This window comes from Salvelinus namaycush, chromosome 18, assembly GCF_016432855.1.
Source record: "Salvelinus namaycush isolate Seneca chromosome 18, SaNama_1.0, whole genome shotgun sequence".
Classification (NCBI taxonomy): domain Eukaryota; kingdom Metazoa; phylum Chordata; class Actinopteri; order Salmoniformes; family Salmonidae; genus Salvelinus; species Salvelinus namaycush.
The window spans coordinates 3,902,322-3,930,182 of NC_052324.1; the positions used below are offsets into that span (position 1 = coordinate 3,902,322).

Here is a 27,861-nt window from a genome sequence, read left to right on the forward strand (position 1 = left end):
AGGCCTCTTCATACTCTAGTCACTTCCCATCACGCCCACCTACCTCCCTTCTAGATTCTATTTTTAAAGTGAACCCTTATATCAAAGGGGGCATAAGCTTGATCTACACATTATTAAAGTCGCACAATCTAGATTCCCTTAACTCTTAACTTCTTTGGGGTAGGGGGCAGTATTTTCACGTCCGGATGAAAAGCGTGCCCAGAGTAAACGGCCTGCTACTCAGCCATAAAAGATAGAATATGCATATTAGTAGTAGATTTGGATAGAAAGTTTCTAAAACTGAAGTTTCTAAAACTGTTTGAATGACGTCTGTGAGTATAACAGAACTCATATGGCAGGCAAAAACCTGAGAAAATAATCCAACCAGGAAGTGGGAAATCTGAGGTTGGTCAATTTTCAACTCAGCTCCTATTGAAGATACAGTGGGATATTGGTCATGTTGCACTTCCTACGGCTTCCACTAGATGTCAAAAGTCTTTAGAACCTTGTATGATGCTTCTACTGTGAAGTGGGGCCGAATGAGAGGGGATTGAGTAAGGTCTACCATGAGCTGAACATGCGCTGACCATGCGCGTTCATGTGAGAGCGAGCTCTGTTCCATCGCACTTCTGAAGACAAAGGAATTCTCCGGTTGGAACATTATTGAAGAATTATGTTAGAAACATCCTAAAGATTGATTCAATACTTAGTTTGTCATGCTTTTATGGACTGTAATATAACTTAAACTTTTCGTCCGTACTTTCCGCGCGTCGTGAGTTTGGAAAGTGTACTGAACGCTAGAACAACGAGGAGGAATTTGGACATAAATGATGGACATTATCGAACAAAACAAACATTTGTTGTCGAACTGGGATTCCTGGGAGTGCATTCTGATGAAGATCATCAAAGGTAAGTGAATGTTTATAATGTTATTTCTGACTTCTGCTGACTGCACAATATGGCAGATATATTTTTGTCTTGATTGGGCTCTGAGCGCCGACCTCAGATTATTGCATGGTTTGCTTTTTCCGTAAAGCTTTTTTGAAATCTGACAGCGGTTGCATTAAGGAGAAGTGCATCTAAAATTCCAAGCATAACACTTGTATTTTCATCAACATTTATAATGAGTATTTCTGTAAATTGATGTGGCTCTCTGCAAAATCAAAGGATGTTTTGGAACTTTTCTGAACGTAAGGTGCCAATGTAAACTCAGATTTTTGGATATAAATATGAACTTTACCGAACAAAACATACATGTATTGTGTAACATGAAGTCCTATGAGTGTCATCTGATGAAGATCATCAAAGGTTAGTGATTCATTTTATCTATATTTCTGCTTTTTGTGAATCCTCTCTTTGGCTGGAAAAATGGCTGTGTTATTCTGTGAATAGGCATTCACCTAACATAATCGTTTGGTTTGCTTTCGTCGTAAAAACCTTTTTGAAATCGGACACTGTGGCTGGATTTACAACAAGTGTATCTTTAAAATGGTGTAAAATACATGTATGTTTGAGGAATTTTAATTATGGGATTTCTGTTGTTTTGAATTTGGCGCCCTGCAGTTTCACTGGCTGTTGAAGAGGTGGGACGCTACTGTACCACGTACCCTAGAGAGGTTAAGAAACAATGGAAAGAGGATTTAGGTGAACAACTTTATGACTAAACTTGGCAGAGTATGCTTCAGAGAATACATTCTTCATCTATATGTCTAAGACATGCTGAAATTCAATTTAAAATAGTTAAATCGGCTGCTATGGTCAAAGGCAAATTATCCAAAATTAGACCAGAAATAGATCACACTTGTGAACGATGTACGCAGGTGTATTGTAGACGCTGGGAGTCGAGAAGCAGGTGCAGGTGGTAAGTTTAATAAAACAAAGAACGATACAGCATTGGAGTAGCGTCTTGACATGAAACATATAAGCAATACTGCCTGGGGAATGAACCTAAGGGAGTGCCAGATAAAGGGGAGTTAATGAGTGAGGCAATGGAAGCGCAGGTGCACGTAATGATTGATGCCAGGTGCGCGTGATGATGGTTGCCAGGACCGGTGGTTAGTAAACCAGCGACATCGAACCCCCCCCCCCCCCCCCCCCCCCCAGCTCCAGCCGCAGGACGACGCTGACCAGAGGGATGGCCCCGAGGACAAGGAGCGGATGGGCAGCAAAGATGGAAATCACGAATGATGTTGGGATCCAGCATGTCCTCCACCGGAACCCAACACCGCTCCTCTGGTCTGTACCCCTCCCATTCCACCAGGTACTGGAGCCAACCCCCACAACGTCAGGAGTCCAGTTGGGATCTGACGGAATAGGCGGGACCTCCCTCGGGTGTCGTGGGGGACAGCATCAGCCAGGGGACCAGGAACCACCGGCCTGAGAAGGGAGACATGAAAAGAAGGTGAGATACCGTACTCACTGGGAAGCTCTAACCCTATACGTCACCTCGTTGACCCTCCGGAGAACATTGAACAGCCCCAAAAACTGGGGGCTCAGCTTCTTGCAGGGCAGGCGAAGTGGTAGATTCCTGGTAGAGAACCATACACGATCCCCAGGATGGAACACGGGAGTCTCGTTGAGGTGGCGGTCTGCCTGCTCCTTCGGACGGTGGACGGCACGCTGGAGTCTCACGTGAGCGTCGCTCCACACTTCTGCGCGCCTGAACCACTCTTCCACTGCAGGAGCTTCGGTCTGGCCAAGGGTCCACGGAGCCAGAGCCGGCGGGAAACCCAGAACACACTGAAAGGGAGTCAGCCTGGTAGAGGTGTGACGTAACAAATTCTGGGCGTACTCCGCCCATGGAAGGAATTGGGCCCACTCTCCCTGCCGGTCCTGGCAGTGACTCCTCAGGAACCTCCCCAGCTCCTGGTTCATCCTCTCCACCTGCCCGTTAGACTGAGGCCTATACACGGAAGTGAGGCGGACCATGACCCTGAGCTTCCCCATAAAGGCTCTCCATACCGTGATGTGAATCGGGGGCCACAGTCAGAGACGATGTCCACTGGAAGGCCATAATGCTGGAAGACCTGCTGGAACAATATCTCAGCAATCTGAAGAGCAGTAGGGAGACCAGAGAGAGGGATGAAACGACACGATTTAGAAAATCTATCCACAACAACCCAAATTGGTGGTGAAACCGTCAAAGGACGGAGATCAGTGACAAAGTCAATGGATAGATGAGACCAATGATGCTGATGCATGGGAAGGAGTTTTCCTGCTGGAGCGCACCGGGGGGGGGGGGGGGGGGATTTGGTTGGAGCACATACGGAACAGGAGTTGACGTCGTGAATAACGTCCTGCCACCAGTACTTCTCGGAAATAGAAATACCTGGATGTCCAGCGACGACAACTGTGTGCACCCAGGTCAGCAGCCGATCCCTTATCCCCGTGGGAACGTAGATGCGCTCGTGAGGACAGGTAGTGGGTGCGGGCTCGCTCTCCAGAGCCTGGTGAATGTGCACATCTACATCCCAGACCACAGGGGCTACGACTCGAGAGGAAGGGATTATGGGTGCATTCAGGACAGGACCCTCTCCCGAGTCGTAGAGACAGGACAAGGCATCGGCTTTGGTGTTCTTTGAACCTGGGGGATAGGTCAGCGTGAAGTCAAATCTCGTAACGAAAAGGGCCCACCTTGCTTGGCGCGGATTCAGCATCCTCGCTGTCCGTATGTACTCCAGGTTCCGGTGGTCAGTGAGGATGACGGATGGGTCCTTGACGTCCTCAAGCCAGTGTCTCCACTTCTCTAATGTCAACTTCACCACCAAGAGCTCTCAATCACCAACATCGTAATTCCTCTCGGCAGGGGACAGATTCTTAGAGTAATCCGCACACGGATACAATTTTTGTGTATTACCTTGTCGTTCAGACAGAACTGCCCCCACTCCAACCTCTGAATCATCCACCTTCACCACAAAGGGTATCGTGTGATCTGTGCGTTTCAGCAATGGGGCGGAGGTGAAATGTCCCTTCAGTAGGCGGAAGGCCTCGTCAGCTGATGGACTCCACACCAACCTACAGGGACCACCCTTGAGGAGAGAAGTGAGAGGAGTGGCGATGGAGATAAAGTTCCTGATGAAACAGCAGTAGAAGTTGTCAAAACCCCAAAAACTATTGTAACCCCTTTATGGTGGTTGGAACTGGCCATGACCTGACTGCATCTACCTTATTGAATTTCATCTTCACCCCTTGCAGGCTGATTTGGTAGCCTAGGAAGGAGACAGCCTCCAGATGAAATTGGCACTTCTCTGTCTTGACAAACAGTTGGTTAGCCAGGAGGCGTTCCAGGACTACTCGGACGTGAGCGATGTGATCTTCCAAGGTAGCCGAGGAGACCAGTATGTCGTCAATATGCACAACCACTTGGAGTCCGAGAATGTCCCGGGAACACCTTGTTGACGAATGCCTGGAACACTGAGGAGCATTGGATAAGTCAAATGGCATCACCAAGTACTCATAGTGACCAGACATCATGCTAAAAGCTGTCTTCCATTCATCCCCCTCCCAGATGCGGATGACGGGCCCCGATGAGCTGTTCGATGGCTGCCGTCACCAACAGGAAAGGGTAACGGGACTTGGTGGTACTTGGTGGTGATATCATTGAGTCCTCTGTAGTCAATACATAGGTGTAACACTCCATCCTTCTCGGTCACGAATAAGAAGCCTGCAGACGCAGAAGTGGACATGCAGATGAATCATTGTTGGAGTGCATCATGGATGCAACATACCCCCGGCGCGGGTTTTGGAAAATACCTCCCGCAGATCCTGGTATACCTCTGGGATGTTGGACTGAAGGGCAACCGCAGGACTCAAACTGACATGGAACCACAGGGGATGAGCAAGCAGGTCCTCCGGCATTCTGGTGCATTCTGGTGACATTGCTGGAGCCCTCCTTGACGACAATAGAGACAGAGCCCCAGCTGTATCTATCTGCGTTGCGCCGCCGCGGGGAAGCGCCTACCTCTATGGGTTCAGGCTCTGATTCAAAGTGTTCACTGAGGGAGGGAGAGAAGCGATGAGAGTACCGACGCTCGCGAAGTAGGTTATCCAGACGGATGGCCATTGTGATGAGTGCCTCAAAGGAGAGGTTGTCGTTTCGACAGGCCAGTTCTGTCTGGACTTCCTCGTGCAGTCCTCTGAATAGCGTACGAAGCGCCGGCTCTGCCCTCCGGTTGATTATCAAAGATAGCCATGAACACCTCATATGAATCCAGCTCCTCCTCTCCTGTCTCCCAGACGGCCATGGCCCATTCCAACGGCCGCCCAATCAGCAGAGAAACAACCATGGCAACCTTGGACCTCTCGGCGGTTGGGGCTTCCATCTGGTGCGAGGCAGCACTGTAGTAGGAAGCCACGGCATAGGGTGCCGTCATATTCATCTGGAAGGGACATATGGGTGTCGCTGACCTGAGCGGGTTGTTGAATGGGCTGGTGTGCTGGATCGACTGGTGGTGGAGAAAATCAAAGCCTTTCGGGTATGTTCGAGACGTTTAACACTGCAAAGAACCTCTTCCATAGCCTTCCACAGTTGCGCCAGCTGGTCGTGACGTTGACGAAGTAAGTATCCCTGTTCGTCAACCATCTGGGAGATGTTCTGATTTCCTGCTGCTTCCATTTGTAGAGGCAGCATTCTGTAACATAGACGCTGAGAGTCGAGAAGCAGGTACAGGTGGTAAGTTTAATAAAACAACGAATATGGAATGATACAACATTGGAGTAGCATCTTGACATGAAACACAGAAGCAATACTGCCTGGGGAATTAACCTAATGGAGTGCCATATAAAGGAGAGGTAATGAGTGAGGTAATGTCCAGGTGTGCCTCATGATGAACCGCAGGTGCGCGTAATGTTTGATGCCATGTACGCGTGATTATGGTTGTTAGGACCGGCTTCGAATGCTGGAAGGGAAACGCGGGAGTACATGACAGCAGGCTCCTTCTACTTTATTGCATGTTTTGAACATGCCCAAAATTGACAGACTTCTGGATATCAATTTGAGACCTTTTCTAAGATACTGGAGAGACCTATAGAACGTTCTGCTTTTATTGCATTATTCAGTGTGGCACCACAGGAGGCCCCTTTAACTTATTATGGCCAACATGCGGTGAAATTGCAGAGCGCGAATTTAAAATTACAGAAATATAAATATTTAACATTCATGAAAATACAAGTATTATACATCAAAATAAAGCTTAACTTCCTGTTAATCCAGCCGCTGTGTCAGATTTCAAAAAGGCTTTACGGCGAAAGCACACCATGCGATTTTCTGAGGACAGTGCCCAGCATACAAAAACATGAAAAACATTTTTCAACCAGGCAGGAGCGACATGAAAGTCAGAATTAGCGATATAATCATTGCCTTACCTTTGAAGATCTTCTTCTGTTGGCACTCCAAAAGGTCCCAGTTACATCACAAATGGTTATTTTGTTCGATAAAGTCCTTCTTTATATCCATTTTAAAAAAACTCAGTTTAGCTGGCGCGCTTCATTCAATAATCCACCGGTTTCCCTCCTTCAAAATTAATACAAAATTAATCCCAAACGTTACCAATAAACTTATCCAAACAACTTTTATAATCAAATCTCAGGTACCCTAACACGTAAATAAACAATACAATTTAAGACGGAGAATAGTATGTTCATTACCGAAGATAAATAACAAAGAACGTGCTTTCACCCACGCGCATGGAAACACTACAGCCAAAATGGGAGCCACTTCGAAAAACTACAACTTCTAGCTCATTTTTCCAAAAACCAGCCTGACACTCTTTCTAAAGACTATTGACATCTAGTGGAAGCCCTAGGAACTGCAATCTGGGAGGACTTCGCCTCATAATAAACATGAAAGCCATTGGAAACAGTGGAAGGGATGGTTTGTCCTCGGGGTTTTGCCTGCCATATCAATTCTGTTATACTCACAGACATCATTTTAACAGTTTTAGAAACTTTAGAGTGTTTTCTATCCAAATCTACCAATTATATGCAAATCCTAGCTTCTGGGCCTGAGTAACAGGCAGTTTACTTTGTGCATGCTTTTCATCCGGACGTGAAAATACTGACCCCTACCCAAGAGAGGTTAAACAGTTATGGGCAACATGCTGGCATTTACTACTCTTCTAGCTAGACGTCTTATACTATTTAAGTGGAAGGATGGTTTCTTCCTACTTTTAACCATTGGAAAAGGAACTTATGCAATATCTCAAGCTAGAGAAAATACACTACTCCATCCTATCCTTTGTAGAAGACATGGATCCAGCTAATTTCACAACTCCATAAACCAACCCAAATTCTTATATATTTTTTTAACTTTTTGAATAATATATATATTTTTTACTATTTGATAATATTGCTCATTGTATATCATGCCTACTTTAAGTCTGGTTTTGGGTTGGTGCTCTGTTAGAGCATGGGAGGGGGTTGGGGGGGGGGGGTGATTTGGTAGAGGATCCGTGTGTTTTGATTTAATATGCACTCGAATAGCGAATGGAGACCACTTTACCGCATGTTAATTTTTCACTCATGTTGGGTAGGCTACTCCGGTTATTTCGCTACGTGACATTCCTCCCAACCTCTGTATGCCATGGGCTCTCCAACCCTGTTCCTGCAGCCATAAGTGTTTGAGTCAAATCTGTTCGGGAACATTAAAAGTAACATGTTTTCACAACTAAACATATTTCAACTGTTGAAAGCCCTTCTCTCTGCGCACTGGAAAAAGGAAAGGAGAGAGGGGAGAAGATGGAAATGCATGGTGGTAAGATATTCTGTAGCTAAAGCTAATATGTCAGCCTATTAACTATGTTACTATGCTATTCAAAAAGAAAATACAAATTCACTATAATTGTAGGCTAACTGTACCAAAAAAAAAAATATATATATATATATATATATTTTTTTTTTTAAATGTCTTTCTGCCGTGTGTAATATGCGGTAGGCTATGTTTTGTATAACGGGACAATAATTTTATTTACGTTTTTGGGGGCTTGGACTCATATAGGCCTATGCATATACAGTGCATTCAGACAAAGTACTGAGTAAAGAGTCTGAATACATATGTAAATATGATTTCAGTTTTTTACTTTTAATAAATTTGCTAAATTAAAAACTGTTTTTGCTTTGTTATTATGGGATATTGTGTGTAGATTGATGAGGGGAAAAAACTATTTAATCCCTTTTAAAATTAGGCTGTAACGTAACAAAATAAAGTAAAGTAAAGTAAAGGGGTCTGAAAACTTTCGAATGCACTTTAGCGTATGCATAAGCTTTAATATGCATATGGGTGTTTTGAATGAATCATCACCTTAGAAAGCGCTGTCCATTTCGTTGTGTTAGGCTTTGAAACAACATCCAAAATGACAATGTTGAACTTCTTTCTTCAAATTGATCAATCACAGTGATGTGAGTTTTAACCGTTTTGATGTGATTTTCAACTGCATTTGCATTTATGACAGAGTGGTTAGAGGGATAATAGAGCCCTGAGTACCAGACCATTAGAGAACTGATGATCGTTAGAGATATGTCCAGAGTGGACAAGAGGAGATTATCGTGACTCAACACGTAGAACATGGGAGCTAATAGTGAAGGACACATTCAACATGTAGAATCGTAAGTATTGTTCCTAAAGATACTGAATATCTCTCTGTTGACTGGAAACTTTATTTTGGTAAAACCGAATAGTTTAGATTTCATTGATCAAGGATGCCAGCCTACAGAAGCTTCCGCAACGAGCCATCTGTAAACAATGGCTCGTGAAGCAAGCTAGCCTGCACTGGGAGTCGGGCTGCATCATGTTAGCCTTTCTAGGACACACGTCCCGCAAGAGGAACCCCCCCCCCCCCCCCAACATTCCGCTGATAAGGCAGCGCGGGAAATTGAAAAATATTTTTTAGAAATATTTAACTTTCACACATTAACAAGTCCAATACAGCACATGAAAGATAAACATCTTGTTTATCTACCCATCGTGTCCGATTTTTAAAATGTCTTACAGCGAAAACACAACATATATTTATGTTAGATCACCACCAAATCCAAAAAAACACAGCCATTTTTTCCCAGCCAAAGATAAAAGCAGAAATAGTGCAGAAATAGAGATAAAATGAATCACTAACTTTGATAATCTTCATCAGATGACACTCATAGGACATCATGTTACACAATACATTTATGTTTTGTTCGATAATGTGCATATTTATATTCACAAATCTCGGGTTACATTGGCGCCAGGTTCAGAAATGCCTCCAAAATATCCGGAGTAATTACAGAGAGCCACGTCAAATAACAGAAATACTCATCATAAACTTTGATGAAAGATACATGTTTTACATATAATTAAAGATACACTTGTTCTTAATGCAACCGCTGTGTCAGATTCTTTTTTTTTTACTTTAGGAAAAAGCATACCATGCAATAATCTGAGACGGCGCTCAGAAATACAAAATTTCTCCGCCATGTTGGAGTCAACAGAAATACGAAATTACATCATAAATATTCCCTTACCTTTGATGATCTTTCATCAGAATGCAGTGCCAGGAATCCTAGTTCCACAATAAATCGTTGTTTTGTTCGATAATGTCCATTACTAGTGTCCAATTAGCTACTTTTGCTAGCACGTTTAGTTCACATGTCCAAACGCTGGCGGCGGTCCAGGCGAACTCGGACGTAAACTTTAAAAAGTTATATTCCAGGTCGAATAAACTGGTCAAATTAAGTAGAGAATCAATCTTCAGGATGTTGTTATCATATATATCCAATAACGTTCCAACCGGAGCATACGTTTTTGTCTACAGAGTAATGGAACGCATGGCCATATCATGAGTAATGCGCATAACCAGGAACTAGCATTCTGCCAGACCACTGACTCAAATAGCTGCCATCCGGCCCCACATCACACTAGAGGCTTCATTCCACGTTCTACTGACTGTGGAAGGCGTAGGAAGTGCGAACAGATCCATATCTTACTGGGATGTGAATAGACAATGAGTTTAACATCAACCAGCCTCAGAATTCCCACTTCCTGTTTGGATATTTTCTCAGGTTTTTGCCTGCCATATGAGTTATGTTATACTCACAGACATAATTCAAACAGTTTTAGAAACTTCAGAGTGTTTTCTATCCAATAGTAATAATAATATGCATATATTAGCATCTGGGACAGAGTCGGAGGCAGTTCACCATGGGCACCAATTCATCCAAAAGTGAAAATGCTGCCCCCTATCCCTAAAAAGTTAAATAAGCATTTAAAAACACATTTTTATCCAGGGTCTCCCATTTTATGCCTGTGGGTTGCCATTGTAGTCCATTCTAGACCACCCAGTCATGCGAGAGTAAGGTACAAGGTAATCTCCCATTTCTACAGACAGAAAACGGGAGAGCCTGGATAGAAACGTGTTTTAAAATGCTTGTTTGATAGCGAAGGACACATTCAACTTGTCAAATCGTTCCTAGAGATATGGGATATGCCTCTGTTGACTGGAAACTATATTTTGGTGAAACCGAATAGTTTTGATTTTGTTGCTCAAGGACACCAGCCTACGGAAGCTTCCGCAACGACCCGTCTAAACAAAGGCGCAACAGGCTAGCATGAGTAAGTGGAGCAGGCACAGTGTGCGTTATAACAAGGAACAAGGGGTCGGCTGCACTTATATAGACTGTCTGGATCCGTGAGACACATTTGACAGAAGTAACGAAATTAACACAAATTCTAGTACCAGACCATTTATGTTCTAGTATCGAAAAAGTACAGACGTTTTGGTATACCGTGCAACACTAGTTCGCTGATGTGTGTGTGTTGTGGGCAACAATGCTCATCGCTCTGTGATGGACTGTAACCACAGTGCTAGTGCACGTGACCTTGCAGAGTTGCCTGTGGAAAGCCCCTAAGTGGAGCTTTGTCTCTCATCTAGCTTACCTCTGTCTCTGCAACCCCTTTCCTCTGCTCTCTCAGTCTCTGGTAATTTTCTCTTTTAAATCACATTTCCCCTTTCTTTCCCCTATCACTCTGTCTATGCCTCCACTCTCTTTGGCTGTGTGCCCCTACCCCCCTGTGTGTGTGAGACATGGTACTGTGTGTGGTTTACCGTCTTTAGCCTGTACACAAGATGAGTGGCCCCGTGTGATTGACTGATCTGCCTGAATAGCTTTTTACAGAGCCAGGGCCAGTGTACACAGACCAACTGACAGACAGAGCCAGACGCACCACCACTAAGCTCCTGAGCCACGAAGGCTGCTTTATCGGTGCTGCACCTCTGGGCCTGTTTTGCCGGGGCCAGGCCCTGTTATTTTAGGAGCCCCGGTCAGAGGTCAAAACTGCAGGGCTGTACATGTTTCATTCTGTGCCCAGCAGTGGACAAAGACAAGGGAGAGCAAATGTCTGGAGTGTACACTCACACAGTCTCCCACTTTTACCAGTCCTCCTTATCTCTGATGGTTTGCTTCTGTGCTCATGTGCACAAACTTAAACGTGTGCATACACAAAATGTTGAAAAAGTAAATGGGTCTGAATACTTTGAATTCACTGTATAGACCTATAGTAAGATTATTGGTAAGAAAGCAGCGTTTTGGTCCCGAGGTCAGCGCATGGAGAATGGACTGATTTGGCCATTTTGGGAACTGGTTTAGCCTGAAAATGAGACTAACTAAACAAAACGAAAACCTCCACTCACAGTATGTGTTAAAATGTAATGTATTTTTTTTAAAGGAGCAGAGGTCAATCAAATACACGTTTTGATGACATTCAGCATCAGCATTGACCGTTTACTTGACCGCTGCTGCTTAAAAGACAAATACTATTTCAGTGACAGCAGGTTTTCCTAGTTTTTAATCACAAAACATACATTATCAAAATGGCAGCTTGGGTGTTATGTGCAAAATTATCATGATCATTTGACTGTGCTACAATTCTGTTAGAAACATGGCACGTTACATTCAGATCTATTTCCACCGGAGGACACTTGCCAGTCTACACGTAAGGAGGCCACTGACACATTTTAAATGGCGGAAAGCCATACATCTCATTAAGCACATTTAAAAGCAACATTAATTAACCACACATTGCCCTTTGCACACAGTCACTGTTGGTGTGTGAACTGTTTCTCTCTCACATGTGGATATACACAATAATATGCGTTGTGTCAACTCCCATACAATGGCTAGCCTATGATTCCTTATTAAGCATGAATAAAAAATGTAATTATAGCACATGAAAATGAAAATGCTGGCATTTTAATGCATTCAGGCCTAGTAGGCATATTACTTGGCAGATAATACACTGGCAATGCCTTTATGCCTGCCTGGAACAAGCAAACTAAATTTATAGATTAGTTTTGCCTACATAATTCTACAATTTCAAGGTTGCAAAATTGCTTAGGGTTTTCAAGAAACAGGACCTGGTAAGAGAAAGACAGTTGGTTTGAAATTGAGACCCGAGTGATGAAAACTGAAACTGCAGTGTCTAGTAATATCTGTGGATGATTATGAACCCTGTACTAGAGCCAGTTTAGTTGGTTTTCATTCATCTGCGTGCGGTAGGCTAGTAGCAGGTGTTCTGATTTATACATTCCAGAAAATATGGTGTTTGGTTTAGGGATGTTAATGGTTAACCATTAATCGTTAATCAGTTAGCCGCTGAAAATACATTTGACCGGTCATGCTTATCGGTCTATAGGTTAATTTGCTTAATTTAGTGGAATTAAATTGGCGCATGTGTCTTTTCGTTTGTCGTCGTATTTTATCACACGGCGCACAGCATACAGAGTCTAGTTTGAGGAGCGGAATGGCCTATCACCTGTCAGACAGCACAAGAGCAGCTCCTCAAAAAGCTGGTACTGGAGTGATACATGCTTTTATAAACCCAGTCATTGCGCAACAAATAACAATTCTAAATGCAATTGCGTGTTAAAACTGTTTTGATGGATACGATTAAAAATACATTATTTTTATTTCTCATTCTCAACTCGTAAATAAAAGTGCGCCTCCCATTCGAGTGCATAGGCTATAGTCAACGGTAAACAGGCAATCAGCGCGTCACCCACAACTACAATGTGAGCTTGAGGCAGTATACTTGTTTGAACCCTGAACGTCTTACTTTACCTCAAATAACGAGGAATGTCTTACCTTGCTTGAAATTAGCCTAGCCAAAATCCAACCGTAGAAATGTCGCGGCAATTATTTTATAGACTTCCTCATGCCGTTAACCAGCATTTCTCCCCTGTTCTATTGGTTTTCACATCAACTTTCTTTTGTTGTCCAAAAGCCAAAGGCACAATCATAATCATATTAGCAACTCACCCTGGTTGTTGCTATTAGATTCCCCCTCTAAGTTTCTAACTGCAATTTTTGTTTATCTCTGTCACATATGGAACAGCATGAGGGGCGCTGTTTAGAACAGTATTTTCCCGCGAATTGCAGTTTGGCAAATGTTTGAAAAGTACATTTTATTAGCTACTTCATTAAATCAAATCTGATTTGTCACATGCGCCGAATACAACAGGTGTATGTATACCTTACTTACAAGCCCTTAACCAACAATGCTGTTTAGAGAAAAAAAAAAGAAAAAAAATCCCCCATAATAATAATAATTAAAGAGCAGCAGCAAAGAGTCAGTGTGCGGGGCACCAGTTAGTCGAGGTAATCGAGGTAATATGTACACTACCGTTCAAAAGTTTGGGGTCACTTAGAAATGTCCTTGTTTTTGAAAGAAAAGCAATTTTTTTGTCCATAAAATTATTTAACTAGGCAGAACAAATTCTTATTTACAATGACGGCCTAGGAACCGTGGGTTACCTCTTGACGCTAGGGGTCAGATTATTTTTTTTTTTTAAATAACGTTCCCAAAGTAAACAGACTATTTCTCAGGTCCAGATCGTAGAATATGCATATAATTTACAGATTAGGATAGAAAACACTCCAAAGTTTCCAAAACTGTCAAAATATTGTCTGTGAGTATAACAAAACTGATTCTGCAGGCGAAAACCTAACCCGGAAGTGATTTTTTTTTTTTTTTAATCTATGTTTCCTGGCCCGTCTTTCTTCCATTTAAAGGGGTATCAACCAGATTCCTTTTCCAATGGCTTCCTCAGGCTGTGACCAGGCTTTAGACAGTTTCAGGCTTTTAATTTGAAAAATTAGCGAGATTTTTCAAAACTAGTCAGGTGTCCTCTGATTAGTTCCTGCGCGCGAGACAGGTAGCTCTCCATTTTGTTTTTCTCTCTTATTGAATAGGTTACGGTCCGGTTGAAATATTATCGATTATGTTTGTTAAAAACAACCTGAGGATTGATTATAAAAAACATTTGACATGTTTCTACGAACATTACGGATACTTTTTGGAATTTTAGTCGAACGGAACAAGGCTTTGGTTTTCTGAACATAACGCGCAACCCAAATGTCGTTTTTTTGTTATAAAAGTAATATTTATCGAACAAAAAGAACATTTGTTGTGTAACTGGGAGTCTCGTGAGTGCAAACATCCGAAGATTATCAAAGGTAAGCGATTCATTTTATTGCTTTTCTGACTTACGTGACCATGCTAATTTGGGGCTAGCTGTTGTAGCATTGATTGATACACTCACAAAAGCTTGGATTGCTTTCGCTGCAAAGCATATTTTGAAAATCTGACACGATAGGTGGATTAACAACAAGCTAAGCTGTGTTTTGGTATATTTCACTTGTGATTGCATGATTATAAATATTGTTAGTAATATTTTGCGCCCTGCAATTCAGCGGTTGTTTAGGAAAATGATCCCGCTAAAGGGATCCGTAGCAAAGAGAAGTTAATGGCCTTGTTCAGGGGCAGAACGACAGATTTTTACCTTGTCAGCTCAGAGATTCCATCCACCAACCTTTCGGTTACTGGCTCAACGCTCTAACCACTAGGCTACCTGCCGCCCCAAAATAACATCAAATTGATCAAAAATACAGTTGTTAATGTTGTAAATAACTATTGTAGCTGTAATGGCTGATTTTTTATGGAATATCTACATAGGCGTACAGAGGCCCATTATCAGAAACCATCACTGCTGTGTTCCAATGGCACGTTGTGTTAGCTAATCCAAGTTTATAATATTCAAAAGGCTAATTGTTCATTAGAAAACCCTTTTGCAATTATGTTAGTACAGCTGAAAACTGTTGTACTGATTAAAGAACAATAAAACTGGCCTTCTTTAGACTAGTTGAATATCTGGAGCATCAGCATTTGTGGGTCGATTACAAGCTCAAAATGGCCAGAAACAAAGTACTTTCTTCTGAAACTCATCAGTCTATTCTTGTTTTGAGAAATGAAGGCTATTCCAGGTGAGAAACTGCCAAGAAACTGAAGATCTTGTACAACACTGTGTACTACTCCCTTCACAGAACATCGCAAACTGGCTCTAACCAGAATAGAAAGAGAAGTGGGAGGCCCCGGTGCACAACTGAGCAAGATGACAAGTACATTGGAGTGTCTAGTTTGAGAAACAGACGCCTCACAAGTCCTCAACTGGCAGCTTCATTAAATAGTACCCGCAACACATCCGCCTAAATGTCAAAAGTGAAGAGGTGCCTCCGGGATGCTGGCCTTCTAGGCAGAGTTGCAAAGAAAAAGCCATATCTCAGACTGGCCAAGAAAAAAAAATGTAAGATGGGCAAAAGAACACAGACACTGGACAGAGGAAGACTGGAAAGAAGTGTTATGGACAGACAAATCTAAGTTTGAGGTGTTCTGATCACAAAGAACAACATTCGAAAAAAATGAAGATGCTGGAGGAGTGCTTGACGCCATCTGTCAAGCATGGTCGAGGCAATGTGGTGTCTGGGGGTGCTTTGGTGGTGATAAAGTGGAAGATTTGTACAGGGTAAAAGGGATCTTGAAAAAGGAAGGCCATCACTCACAGGCATACCCTGTGGACAGCGCTTAATTGGAGCCAATTTCCTTCTACAACAGGACCCAAAGCACAGCTCCAAACTATGCAATAACTATTTAGGGAAGAAGCAGTCAGCTGGTATTCTGTCTATAATGGAGTGGCCAGCGCAGTCACCGGATCTCAACCCTATTGAGCTGTTGTGGGAGCAGCTTGACTGTATGGTACGTAAGAAGTGCCCATCAAGCCAATCCAACAAGCATGGGGTGAAATCTTCAGATTACCTCAACAATTTGACAACAAGAATGCCAAAGGTCTGCAAGGCTGTAATTGCTTCAAATGGAGGATACTTTGACGAATACAAAGTTTGAAGGACACAATTATCATTTCAATAAAAATAAAAAACATTTATAACCTTGTCAATGTCTTGACTATATTTCCTATTCATTTTGCAACTCATTTCATGTATGTTTTCATGGAAAAAACAAGGACATTTCTAAGTGACCCCAAAGTTTTGAACGGAAGTGTACATGTAGGTAGAGTTATTAAAGTGACTATGCATAAATAATAACAGAGTAGCAGCAGCAGCTTAAAGGGGGCGGGGGGCAATGCAAATAGTCTGGGTAGCCATTTGATTAGATGTTCAGGAGTCATGGCTTGGGGGTAGAATCTGTTTGGAAGCCTCTTGGACCTAGACTTGGTGCTCCGGGAACTGCAAGCTTTGCGGTAGCAGAGAGAACAGTCTGTGACTAGGGTGGCTGGAGTCTGACAATTTTTAGGGCCTTCCTCTGACACCGCCTGGTATAGAGGTCCTGGATGGCAGGAAGTTTGCCATGCCAAGTCTCCTGAGGGGGAATAGGTTTTGCCGTGCCCTCTTCACGACTGTCTTGGTGTGCTTGGACCATGTTAGTTTGTTGGTGATGTGGACACCAAGGAACTTTAAGCTCTCAACCTGCTCCACTACAGCCCCGTCGATGAGATTTCATTACAGCATTTGCATGTTCAATAATAGGCTATAGCCTTTAAGACGATAGGCTTGCCATTATTCCATGTTTTCATTAAGCTCTTAATGAAAAATGTCAGTTCCTTGTATGTATGCATAGCATTTTTTGTTATTTTACGGTTTGGGGGGAAAAAAATACAGTTTGTTGATCGGTTAATGAGGGTTGGTTAGTCGGAACCAACATTGACAGAAATTTGCACCCCTAGTTTATCTATTCTCTTCAAATTGATATCGTTTTTTTTTTTACCAAATAGTCTAGGCCTAGATCGCAATATCATTTCATATAATATCATAAGGCCATAAGCATATGGAAATAGGCTTATATTACATTACATCCCAATAATGGATCATTGTAACATTATATAAATACTATATTAAAAAGCAGAAAAACATTTCCCCAATAGCAAATAGTGGAACAATTCCCACAATTTCAATCAAAGTTTGAGTCAATTCACATTCCTAGTTCCATAACAGTGTAGTGACTAGGCCTAAACAAGAAACTCACTGGTGTGCATAATGATAGCCTAAGAGAAGACAGTAGCTTTAACTTTGATAAAAAGAACAAGAAGGCAGAGAGGGTTATTCTGAGTACTAAAGCATGTCTTTTTCATCACTCATTACGTTTCCTGTAACTCTTGAGGGCGGCTAATTGAGTAACTGTTTTCACTGGCTCAGGCTAAATTTTCAGATGCTTAGTTGTGGTATGCAGTGTGACTGAAATTAACGCTGCATGTTGCTTTGTGGGTTTGAAGTATAGGCCCAAACAAAAAACAGATGGCCGATGAGGTTTGGTAGTATAATAAGTATTTTCCATTGGGGCAATTCCGTGGGAAAGTCAACCTGAGCATCCACAAATGAAGTTAGTCATTTTCGAATGAAACCATGGTCAAATGTATCTTTAAAAAAAGTCTATATGTTAGAGTTCAGACTTTATTTGAAATGTTCAGTTAGTAAATTGTATGAATTTAGACCATTACAGAGTAGGATGTCAAGTCTCAAAAAAGTATTTTCAGTCAATCATATTTCATGGCTTTTAAAAAGGGCTCACAGAACTTGTTTTTCCACACTGTCCCCCAGTGTTAGTTATGAAGATGAGATGTTATTGAAGCAACTGGGACAAGCAATGTAACATTCATAAAGTACTTTTAGGAAAAGGTTTTGTCAAAAATGCACCTTACATCAGATCATCTTGAAACTTTCTCTGTAAAGCGAACTTCTTTCAAGGTTTTATATGGTCTATAATTGTTTTTTCTTTTCATTATCAGTATCCTTTTTTAGCGTATTGATATCCGTAACATCCATAACAGATCTGGATGTGATGGTTATTGATGCACCATATATTCGCTTCAGAAGATTGTGCATTCACCACATTGTGTGATTGTTCTGAGATGTATTCTTCAGGCTTTCACGGAAGCAATTGTTGATATCTTGAAAATTATGTGTTGTAGCTAAGATTCTGTTGGAAACTATATGCTGAAATGCCTTTCTCATACATGGCAGTAATATGTTTGAGATAGAAAGATGAGAAAAGTGTTAATCAACAATCTTTGAAAAGTCCTGGAATGTCCTTTTCAAATGAAAGTCCCCCAAAATATACTGACTTTATCCTGCATCCAGAAAAACATGCATTGGCAGTATTGACACATGCACTGTGCATTCGGAAAGTATTCAGACCCCTTGACCTTTTCCACATTTTGTTACGTTACAGCCGTATTCTAAAATTGATTGAATTGTTCCTCATTAAATCTACACACAATACCCCATTATGATAAAGCAAAAACAGGTTAAAATACATTTTAGCAAATATTATTTGTTAAAATTGTATATTACATATACATAAGTATTCAAACCCTTTACTCAGTACTTTTTGAAGCACCTTTAGTAGCGATTACAGCCACAAGTCTTCTTGGATATGACGCTACAAGCTTGGCACACCTGTATTTGGGGAGTTTCTCCCATTCTTCTCTGCAATTCCTCTCAAGCTTGTGTCAGGTTGGATGGGGAGTGTCGCTGCACAGCTATTTTCAGGTCTCTGTCCCAAAGTCTGTCCTGCATTGTCTTGGCTGTGTGCTTAGGGTCATTTTTCCGTTGGAAGGTGAACCTTCGCTCCAGTCTGAGGTCTTGAGCGCTCTGGAGCAGGTTTTCATCAAGGATTTCTCTGTACTTTACTCCGTTTATCTTTCCCTCGATCCTGACTAGTCTCCCAGTCCCTGCCGCTTAAAAACATCCCCCACAGCATGACGCTGCCACCACCACGCTTCACCGTAGGGATGGTGCAAGATTTCCTTCAGGTCAAAGAGTTCAACCTTCATTTCATCAGACCATCGAATGTTGTTTCTCATGGTCTGAGACTCATTCAGGTGCCTTTTGGACCAGGCTGTCATGTGCCTTTTACTGAGGAGTGGCTTCGGTCTGGCCACTACCATAAAGGCCTGTTTGGTGGAGTGCTGCAGAGATGGTTGTCTATCTGGAAGGTTCTCCTGTCTCCACAGAGGAACTCTGGAGCTCTGTCAGAGTAACCATCAGGTTCTTGGTCACCTCCCTGACCAAGACCCTTCTCCCCTCGATTGCTGAGTTCGTCCGGACGGCCAGCTCTAGGAAGAGTCTTGGTGGTTCCAAACTTCTTCCATTTAAGAATGATGGACAACACTGTGTTCTTGGGGGCATTCAATGCTGCAGAAATGTTTGGTTACCCTTCCCCAGATCTGTGCCTCAACACAATCCTGTCTCGGAGCACTACGGACAATTCCTTCAACCTCATGGCTTGGTTTTTGCTCTGACATGCATGGTCAACTCCAATCAAGTTGTAGAAACATCTCAAGGATGATCAATGGAAAAAGGATGCACCCTGAGCTTATTTTCATAGCAAAGGGTCTGAATACTTACGTAAATAAGGTATCTGTTTTATGTTACAATATTCCAGATTTTATTTATTTTTTATACAAGAAAACGTTTACTTCTTATATACAGTTGAAGTTGGAAGTTTACATAAACAAGTTTTAATGGCTCCAACCTAAGTGTTTCAACCACTCCACAAATTTCTTGTTAACAAACTATAGTTTTGGCAAGTCGGTTAGGACATCTACTTTGTGCACACAAGTAATTTTTCGAACTATTGTTTACAGACTTATTAATCTGTTTACAGATTATTTCACTGTATCGCAATTCCAGTGGGTCAGAAGTTTACATACACTAAGTTGACTGTGCCTTTAAACAGCTTGGAAAATTCCATAACATGATGTCATGGCTTTAGAAGCTTCTAATAGGCTAATTGACATCATTGAGTCAATTGGAGGTGTACCTGTGGATGTATTTCAAGGCCTACCTTCAAACTCAGTGCCTCTTCAATTGACATCATTGGAAAATCAAAAGAAATCAGCCCCAAAAAATTGTAGACCTCCACAAGTCTGGTTCATCCTTGGAAGCAATTTCCAAACGCCTGAAGGTACCACGTTCATCTGTACAAACAATAGTACGCAAGTATAAACACCATGGGACCACGCAGCCGTCATACCGCTCAGGAAGGAGACGCGTTCTGTCTCCTAGAGAGGAACGTACTTTGGTGCAAAAGTGCAAATCAATCCCAGAACAACAGCAAAGGACCTTGTGAAGATGCTGGAGGAAACAGGTACAAAAGTATCTATATCCAAAGTAAAACGAGTCCTATATCGACATAACCTGAAAGTCCGTTCAGCAAGGAAGAAGCCACGGCTCCAAAACCACCATAAAAAAGCCAGACTACGGTTTGCAACTGCATATGGACTCAAAGATCGTACTTTTTGGAGAAATGTCCTCTGGTCTGATGAACAAACCTAGAACTGTTTGGCCATAATGACCATTGTTATGTTTGGAGGAAAAAGGGGGAGGCTTGCAAGCAGAAGAACACCATCCCAACCGTGAAGCACGGGGGTGGCAGCATCATATTGTGGGGGTGCTTGCTGCAGGAGGGACTGGTGCACTTCACAAAATAGATGGCATCATGAGGCAGGAAAATTAAGTGGATATATTGAAGCAACATCTCAAGACATCAGTCAGGAAGTCAAAGCTTGGTAGCAAATGGGTCTTCCAAATGGACAATGACCCCAAGCATACTTCCAAAGTTTTGGCAAAATGGCTTAAGAACAACAAAGTAAAAGGTATTGGTGTGGCCATCACAAAGCCCTGACCTCAATCCTATAGAACATTTGTGGGCAGAACTGAAAAAGCGTGTTAAAGGAAGGAGTCCTACAAACCTAACTGTTACACCAGCTCTGTCAAGAGGAATGGGCCAAAATTCACCCAACTTATTGTGGGAAGCTTGTGGAAGGCTACCCGAAACGTTTGACCCAAGTTAAACAATTTAAAGGCAATGCTACCAAATACTAATTGAGTGTATGTGTAGATAGATAGATAGATAGATAGATAGATAGATAGATAGATAGATAGATAGATAGATAGATAGATAGATAGATAGATAGATAGATAGATAGATAGATAGATAGATAGATAGATATACACACAGCTGAAGTCGGAAGTTTACATACACCTTAGCCAAATACATTTAGGTCGTGGCTGATTTCTTTTGATTTTCCCATAATGTCAAGCAAAGAGGCACTGATTTTGAAGGTAGGCCTTGAAATACATCCACAGGTATACCTCCAATTGACTCAAATTATGAAGCTTCTAAAGCCATGACATCATGTTCTGGAATTTTCCTAGCTGTTTAAAAGTCAACTTAGTGTATGTAAACTTCTGACCCACTGTAATAGTGATACAGTGAATTATAAGTGAAATGATCTCTCTGTAAACAATTGTTGGAAAAAATACTTGTGTCATGCACGAAGTAGATGTCCTAACCGACTTGCCAAAACAATAGTTTGTTAATTAACAAGAAATTTGTGGAGTGGTTGAAAAAAGACTTTTAATGACTCCAACCTAAGTAAGTAAACTCCCGCCTACAACTGTATATAGACAGGTGTGTGCCTTTCCAAATCATGTCCAATCAATTGAATTTACCACAGGTGGACTCCAAGTTGTAGAAACATCTCAAGCATGATCAATGGAAACAGGATGCACCTGAGCTCAATTTCGAGTCTCATAGCAAAGGGTCTGAATTCTTATGTAAATGAGGTATCTGTTTATTTTTTTAAATAAATTAATCAAAAATGTATAAAACCTGTTTTTGCTTCATCATTATGGGGTATTTTGTGTAGATTGATGAGGAAAAACATTGAATCAATTTTAGAATACGGCTGTAACATAAAATGTGGAAAAAGTCCAGAGATCTGAATACTGTCGAAGCACTGTATGCCAATCTACTATCTCCCATAGTACAAAAGGTAAACCTATTCTATTCTAAATAATCCAAACATAGTCTGGGACAGTTGTGGGATGCGATAGATCCATAGATCCCAAATTAATACAACCACTAGCATCAAAAAAACTTTTGACGCAACAGATCAGAACGTTTAGCTTAAACTATTAGACAATTTATTCACATTATAAGCGCAGCAATGCGCACATGGTAGTAAGTTCCATTAGCGCAAAAAACACCATTGTCAAAAGTGACCGCAAATGCAATTATGCATGTAATGCTTTGAGTTTAAAGATGCATTTATGTGGTGAAAATTATCTTCCACAAACTTGAAACTCACGCACTTAGGCTCTACACCCCTTGTAAAGCGGATTAATGAGCTTACATATTTAGACCCCTTTTGTTTAAATAATATTTGTATCAAAACTTATAGGCATATGGGCTAAGCTACATAGGGTGTGCGACTATGATTAGAAAAAGTCGCAAAAAAAGGCTTTGTTTCTTATGCTGGGCATCATTCACAAGTGATAATATATATTTCACAACTGATAGGCTAATATTGTCACCCATTAGACTATTCGTGATTTAATCTTGTCTTTACATATACTAAATAATATAAACTCAGCAAAAACAAAGAAACGTCCCTTTTCAGGAACCTCTTTCAAAGATAATTCGTAAAAATCCAAATAACTTCACAGATCTTCATCGTAAAGGGTTTAAACACTGTTTCCCATGCTTGTTCAATGAAACAAACAATTAATGAACATGCACCTGTGGAACGGTCGTTAAGACACTAACAGCTTACAGACGGTAGACAATTAAAGTCACAGTTATGAAAACTTAGGACACTAACGAGGCCTATTTCTATTGACTCTGAAAAACACCAAAAGAAAGATGCCCAGGGTCCCTGCGTGAACGTGCTTTAGGCATGCTGCAAGGAGGCATGAGGATTGCAGACATGGCCAGGGCAATAAATTGCAATGTCCGTACTGTGAGACACCGAAGACAGCGCTACAGGGAGACAGGACGGACAGCTGATCGTCCTCGAAGTGGCAGACCACGTGTAACAACACCTGCACAGGATCAGTACATCCGAACATCACACCTACGGGACAGGATGGCAACAACAACTGCCCGAGTTACACCAGGAACGCACAATCCCTCCATCAGTGCTCAGACTGTCCGCAATAGGCTGAGAGAGGCTGGACTGAGGGCTTGTAGGCCTGTTGTAAGGCAGGTTCTCACCAGACATCACCGGCAACAACGTCGCCTACGAGCACAAACCCACCGTCGCTGGACCAGACAGCACATTTATCGTCGAAGAAATGAGCGTTACACCAAGGCCTGTACTCTGGAGCGGGATCGATTTGGAGGTGGAGGGTCCGTCATGGTCTGGGGCGGTGTGTCACAGCATCATCGGACTGAGCTTGCTGTCATTGCAGGCAATCTCAACGCTGTGCGTTACAGGGAAGACATCCTCCTCCCTCATGTGGTACCCTTCCTGCAGGCTCATCCTGACATGATCCTCCAGCATGACAATGCCACCAGCCATACTGCTCGTTCTGTGCGTGATTTCCTGCACGACACAAATGTCAGTGTTCTGCCATGGCCAGCAAAGAGCCCGGATCTCAATCCCATTGAGCACGTCTGGGACCTTTTGGAACGGAGGGTGAGAGCTAGAGCCATTCCCCCCAGAAATGTCCGGGAACTTGCAGGTGCCTTAGGTGGAAGAGTGGGGTAACATCTCACAGCAAGAACTGGCAAATCTGGTGCAGTCCATGAGGAGATTCACTGCAGTACTTAATGCAGCTGGTAGCCATACCAGATACTGACTGTTACTTTTGATTTTGACCCCCCCCCCCCCTTTGTTCAGGGACACATTATTCAATTTCGGTTAGTCACGTGTCTGTGGAACTTGTTCAGTTTATGTCTGTTGTTGAATCTTGTTATGTTCATACCAATATTTACACATGTTAAGTTTGCTGAACATAAACACAGTTGCCAGTGAGAGGGCGTTTCTTTTTTTTGCTGAGTTTATGTGTGAAAGTTGTTTTGATTTAGAATGGACCATTATCATGCACCTGTATCGAAACCGGGTCAGCGTGATGTCATCTATGCACTTAAAAAGCGAATGGAGGACACTTTTCCCCGTGGTTTATTTTCATGCCAGCTAGGTAGGCTATACTGCTGTTGTAAATATAAGCAATGTGCTTAATGTGTGTGTCTATAGTACCCCTTAGGGTACAAAGTTAACACTCGATGAGAGCCCAATATGGTTACTGCCCAGAGAAAGACCATGCCAGCTGAACTGAAACGTTTCTGTCAAGCTTTAGATCACCTGTATTTGACAGACAGTTTAGGTAGAGCAACCTAAACGTCACTTCCAAATTATCAGAGCTCCTGCAGCAGCAATTGCCAATAATAGGTGAAGCCCAGTTTAATGAAATAAAACCCCATCAGAAAGAGCCAGATTAATGTGATAGTAGAAGGGGAGAGCCCAGTTCAGCAGCTGGGACCAGGGGGCTTTACCTTGGGGGGGTCATAGAGCTCCAGCTGGAACCTCTCTCCTGCTAGGCCGTCTCTGATCTTCCTCACCAGTAGGCGGCAGCGCTCCCAGCGATGCTGTGTGTCCGAGATCGTGTCGTCAACCACCAGGTACCTCAGCTGCCCCTCTTTGCACCTGCCCGCAGCCTGCGGCCCGCGCTTCACACTCTGCCTACTGCCAAACCTGCTGGCCAGACGGTCTAGGAGGTGGACCGCCTTGGACGAGGCAGAGGTCTCGGGGGAGGAGTTCACAGTCAGCGCTGACAACGATAAGGCCGTCACTTCGTCCAGAGTCCCTCCTGTTCCCCTGTCCCCCGGCCCTCTCGACAGCAGGTCCTGAGGTGGCGGCAGGGGCTCCTTAAGAAGACAGCGCACGCTCTGCCTGATCTGGCTGACAGAGAAGTGCGTGACATCAGCAGCAGCGAAGGAGGGTGAGGTGGGGGTGTACCATTCAGACACAGGCCGCCGCTCCAACACAGACACCTCCTCCTGGCTGTGGCTCCGGACGGGAGCTCGAGCTCGCACCCCTGGGTTGGCTGATGAGCACTGGAGGGGCTGCTCCACCACCCCGTGCTTCGGCTTTGGGTCCAGCACAGTGAACAGGGCCGGGGCGCCAGGCTGGCCCGCCTCCCGGTAGTCCAGCACCCCGGAGGAGGTGATGCGGAGCTGGCCCATCATGGGCGAAGGGGCCAATGCAGGGATATTTTCGGCCACCTCGCTGTGGAAGTGCTGCTGGAACAGCTCGCTGAACTGCTTGGAGAAGCTGTCCGGTGGGATGACATCATGATCTGGCCGCTCCCTGGCAAAGTTACGGTAGTGGTTGGCTAGTTCCCGGGCCGTGGCTATGGCATGCAACTCGCAGAATTCCCTCCAGCCACACGGTGCTGCAACGGAAGCTGTGGTTGTCGCCTGATGGATAGTGTCACCATTCATTGCAGTAACCAGCACAGCTGAGAATCACTACAAATTAAAAAGGTGTTGGGGGGACAGGGGAGGGAAGAGATGTATTATTAATAGGGGCCATTTTAATACATTCACTTACATTTGAAAAATATCTATTGATACAGATCCAAGGCCTATTCAATCTAACTTAAAACCTTCAACTATCATTAAGAACCTCTGTGCACCCAAAATCCAAGACCTTTGGAAGTCTAAGGGAAGAGTATGATACACAACACGTAGTTGGACATTTGGAAAAGGAGAGCAAATTTCTGATTTTATATACAATAAAACAAATTCAATTTATTTACAGATTAAGTATCTGCTGCACCCAAAAATATAATTTGAATCATTGGAAAAACACACACACACATATATCTCACACACACATATCTCACACACACACACATCTCACACACACACATCTCACACACACACACACATCACACACACACATCACACACACACACAAGATTCTGATAAATCTGAAGAGCAACCAGAGGGAAAAAGTTACTAGATGATTATAGTAGCCTCAGTCAAACTATAAAAGCATATATCCTTAAAAAACAAAAAAAGTGTGTGCTTGCTAGTCTTGAAGTAATTGTTGTAGCAAAGTGAGTCTATTTACTTCTATGACCATTGAAATGCAAATAATAAAGAGGGTGAGATGTCTAGTGTTCTTGCTTTCGGCAAGCACAATAATAAGGAAAAAGTATCCTGCTAGCCTACCTTGAGAACAACTTCATTACACCTCAACTCCCGAGTGGCGCAGCGGTCTAAGGCACTGCATCTCAGTGTTAGAGGGGTCACTACAGACACTCTGGTTCGATTCCAGGCTGTATCACAACCGGCCGTGATTGGGAGTCCCATAGGGTGGCGCATAATTGGCCCAGCGGCGCCCGGGTTTGGCCGGTGTAGGCCGTCATTTTAAATAAGAATTTGTTCTTAACTGACTTGCCTAGTTAAATAAAAGGTTAAATAAAAATATTAACCGGAGTTAGTAAAAAGGCAGGTCAATAAAACCTGATTAGATTAAGTCCAAATCAGTTTCATATGCTTTACAGAGGAAGAAGGCCACATGAATGGAGCCAACACAGTAATGTGACAGTGAATGAAGGGCAAATAGAGGAAGTTGGCTTTAGCATTTCTCAATGGATGCTACAAACAGCTGAGGCTTCTCCTTTTTCAAGATGAGAGCCCATGTTGTGGACTACTGTTGCCAAAACACACACTAGGCAGTCATCTATGGCTTCTCCCTCCCTCGAGACAGAAGACCAAGGCCTGTGAAACGCCAACATTCTGAGCTTAATTGTGATATTGTATAGACCTCACGGTTTTAGCCAGAATTCATTGCTTTTGTGGAAATAGTCAAAGTCTAACGCCAAAGTCTCCAACTGCCTTCAAAAACCGAAAGGTCACATGCTGTGGCATTTTTTAAATCAAATGAGATCACTTACCAGTTGCCTTATCAATGGGTGCAGTGATCAAACCTCAGCTTTCTACTCTCATACACATTTTAACCGGAATAAGGAAATTAAACAAATCACTGGACGCGTCCTTAAAGTAATGGGTCAATGGACTGATGCATCCATCTCTCCAAAATAGAGACATTCAATGACCCTTCTGAGAACGGAATTTTTTTTCAAAAGACAATCTCTGACTAAGGTTTGTTTTTCAACATGGCTCCCAACATCAAAAAGCAACACAACTCAATGCTGGAGTTATGCACTTTCATGGTGTATTAAACAATAATTTCCTCATTACATACCTTCGCAGCAGAGTAAGGTCTACTAGAGGAAGTGGGGGCGAACCTTTCAACAGATCACAGAAACCACAGAATCAGGGGGAGTGGCCCAGCCCTGCATGGAGAAAAAAAAAAAAAAAAAAAAAAAAGTGCGGTCTCTTGGACTGAAATCTCTAACCTAAATTTGACTGCGTGCCCCACTTTTTTCCTGTTTTGGCTCACTAACAAACCATGTTTTTTTATATAACGTATAGGAGTCTGAGACGTCACTTCAATGCGTTTCAGAGGCATAGGTAGCATCCAGATATATTGCGTCACCAACCATCAATGCCCCACTACCCTTCCTCACCACCCCAAAACCCCTGTACGCATGCTCCCGCCGGCACTCCCACCCCTGTCGCTGGCCCCTAGATCACTGTTTCTATCAGCGTAGCCAGCTCAGTCATGACTCAGCAGCCTCCAGCACTGCAACATACACTTCCTCTCCTCCAGTGTGCCTGCCTTGCCCTGGCCTAGGCTGTCTCAG

The 27,861-nt window shown here is 42.8% G+C and overlaps 1 protein-coding gene across 3 annotated transcripts in view; it reads right to left on the reverse strand.

Annotated features, from left to right (window-relative positions):
- Positions 1–27,861, reverse strand: part of LOC120063028 (SH2B adapter protein 3-like) — a 68,092-nt gene that overhangs the window by 26,159 nt on the left and 14,072 nt on the right. For 2 of the 3 annotated variants that reach the window (XM_039013136.1, XM_039013137.1), the window contains exon 2: positions 24,638–25,612. In XM_039013136.1, the coding sequence (XP_038869064.1) occupies positions 24,638–25,585 (948 nt within the window). In that variant the 5' untranslated portion in view covers positions 25,586–25,612. Of the gene's footprint in view, positions 1–24,637; positions 25,613–26,320; positions 26,411–27,861 lie in introns of those variants that run through there. The other variant, XM_039013138.1, reaches the window with a different exon arrangement.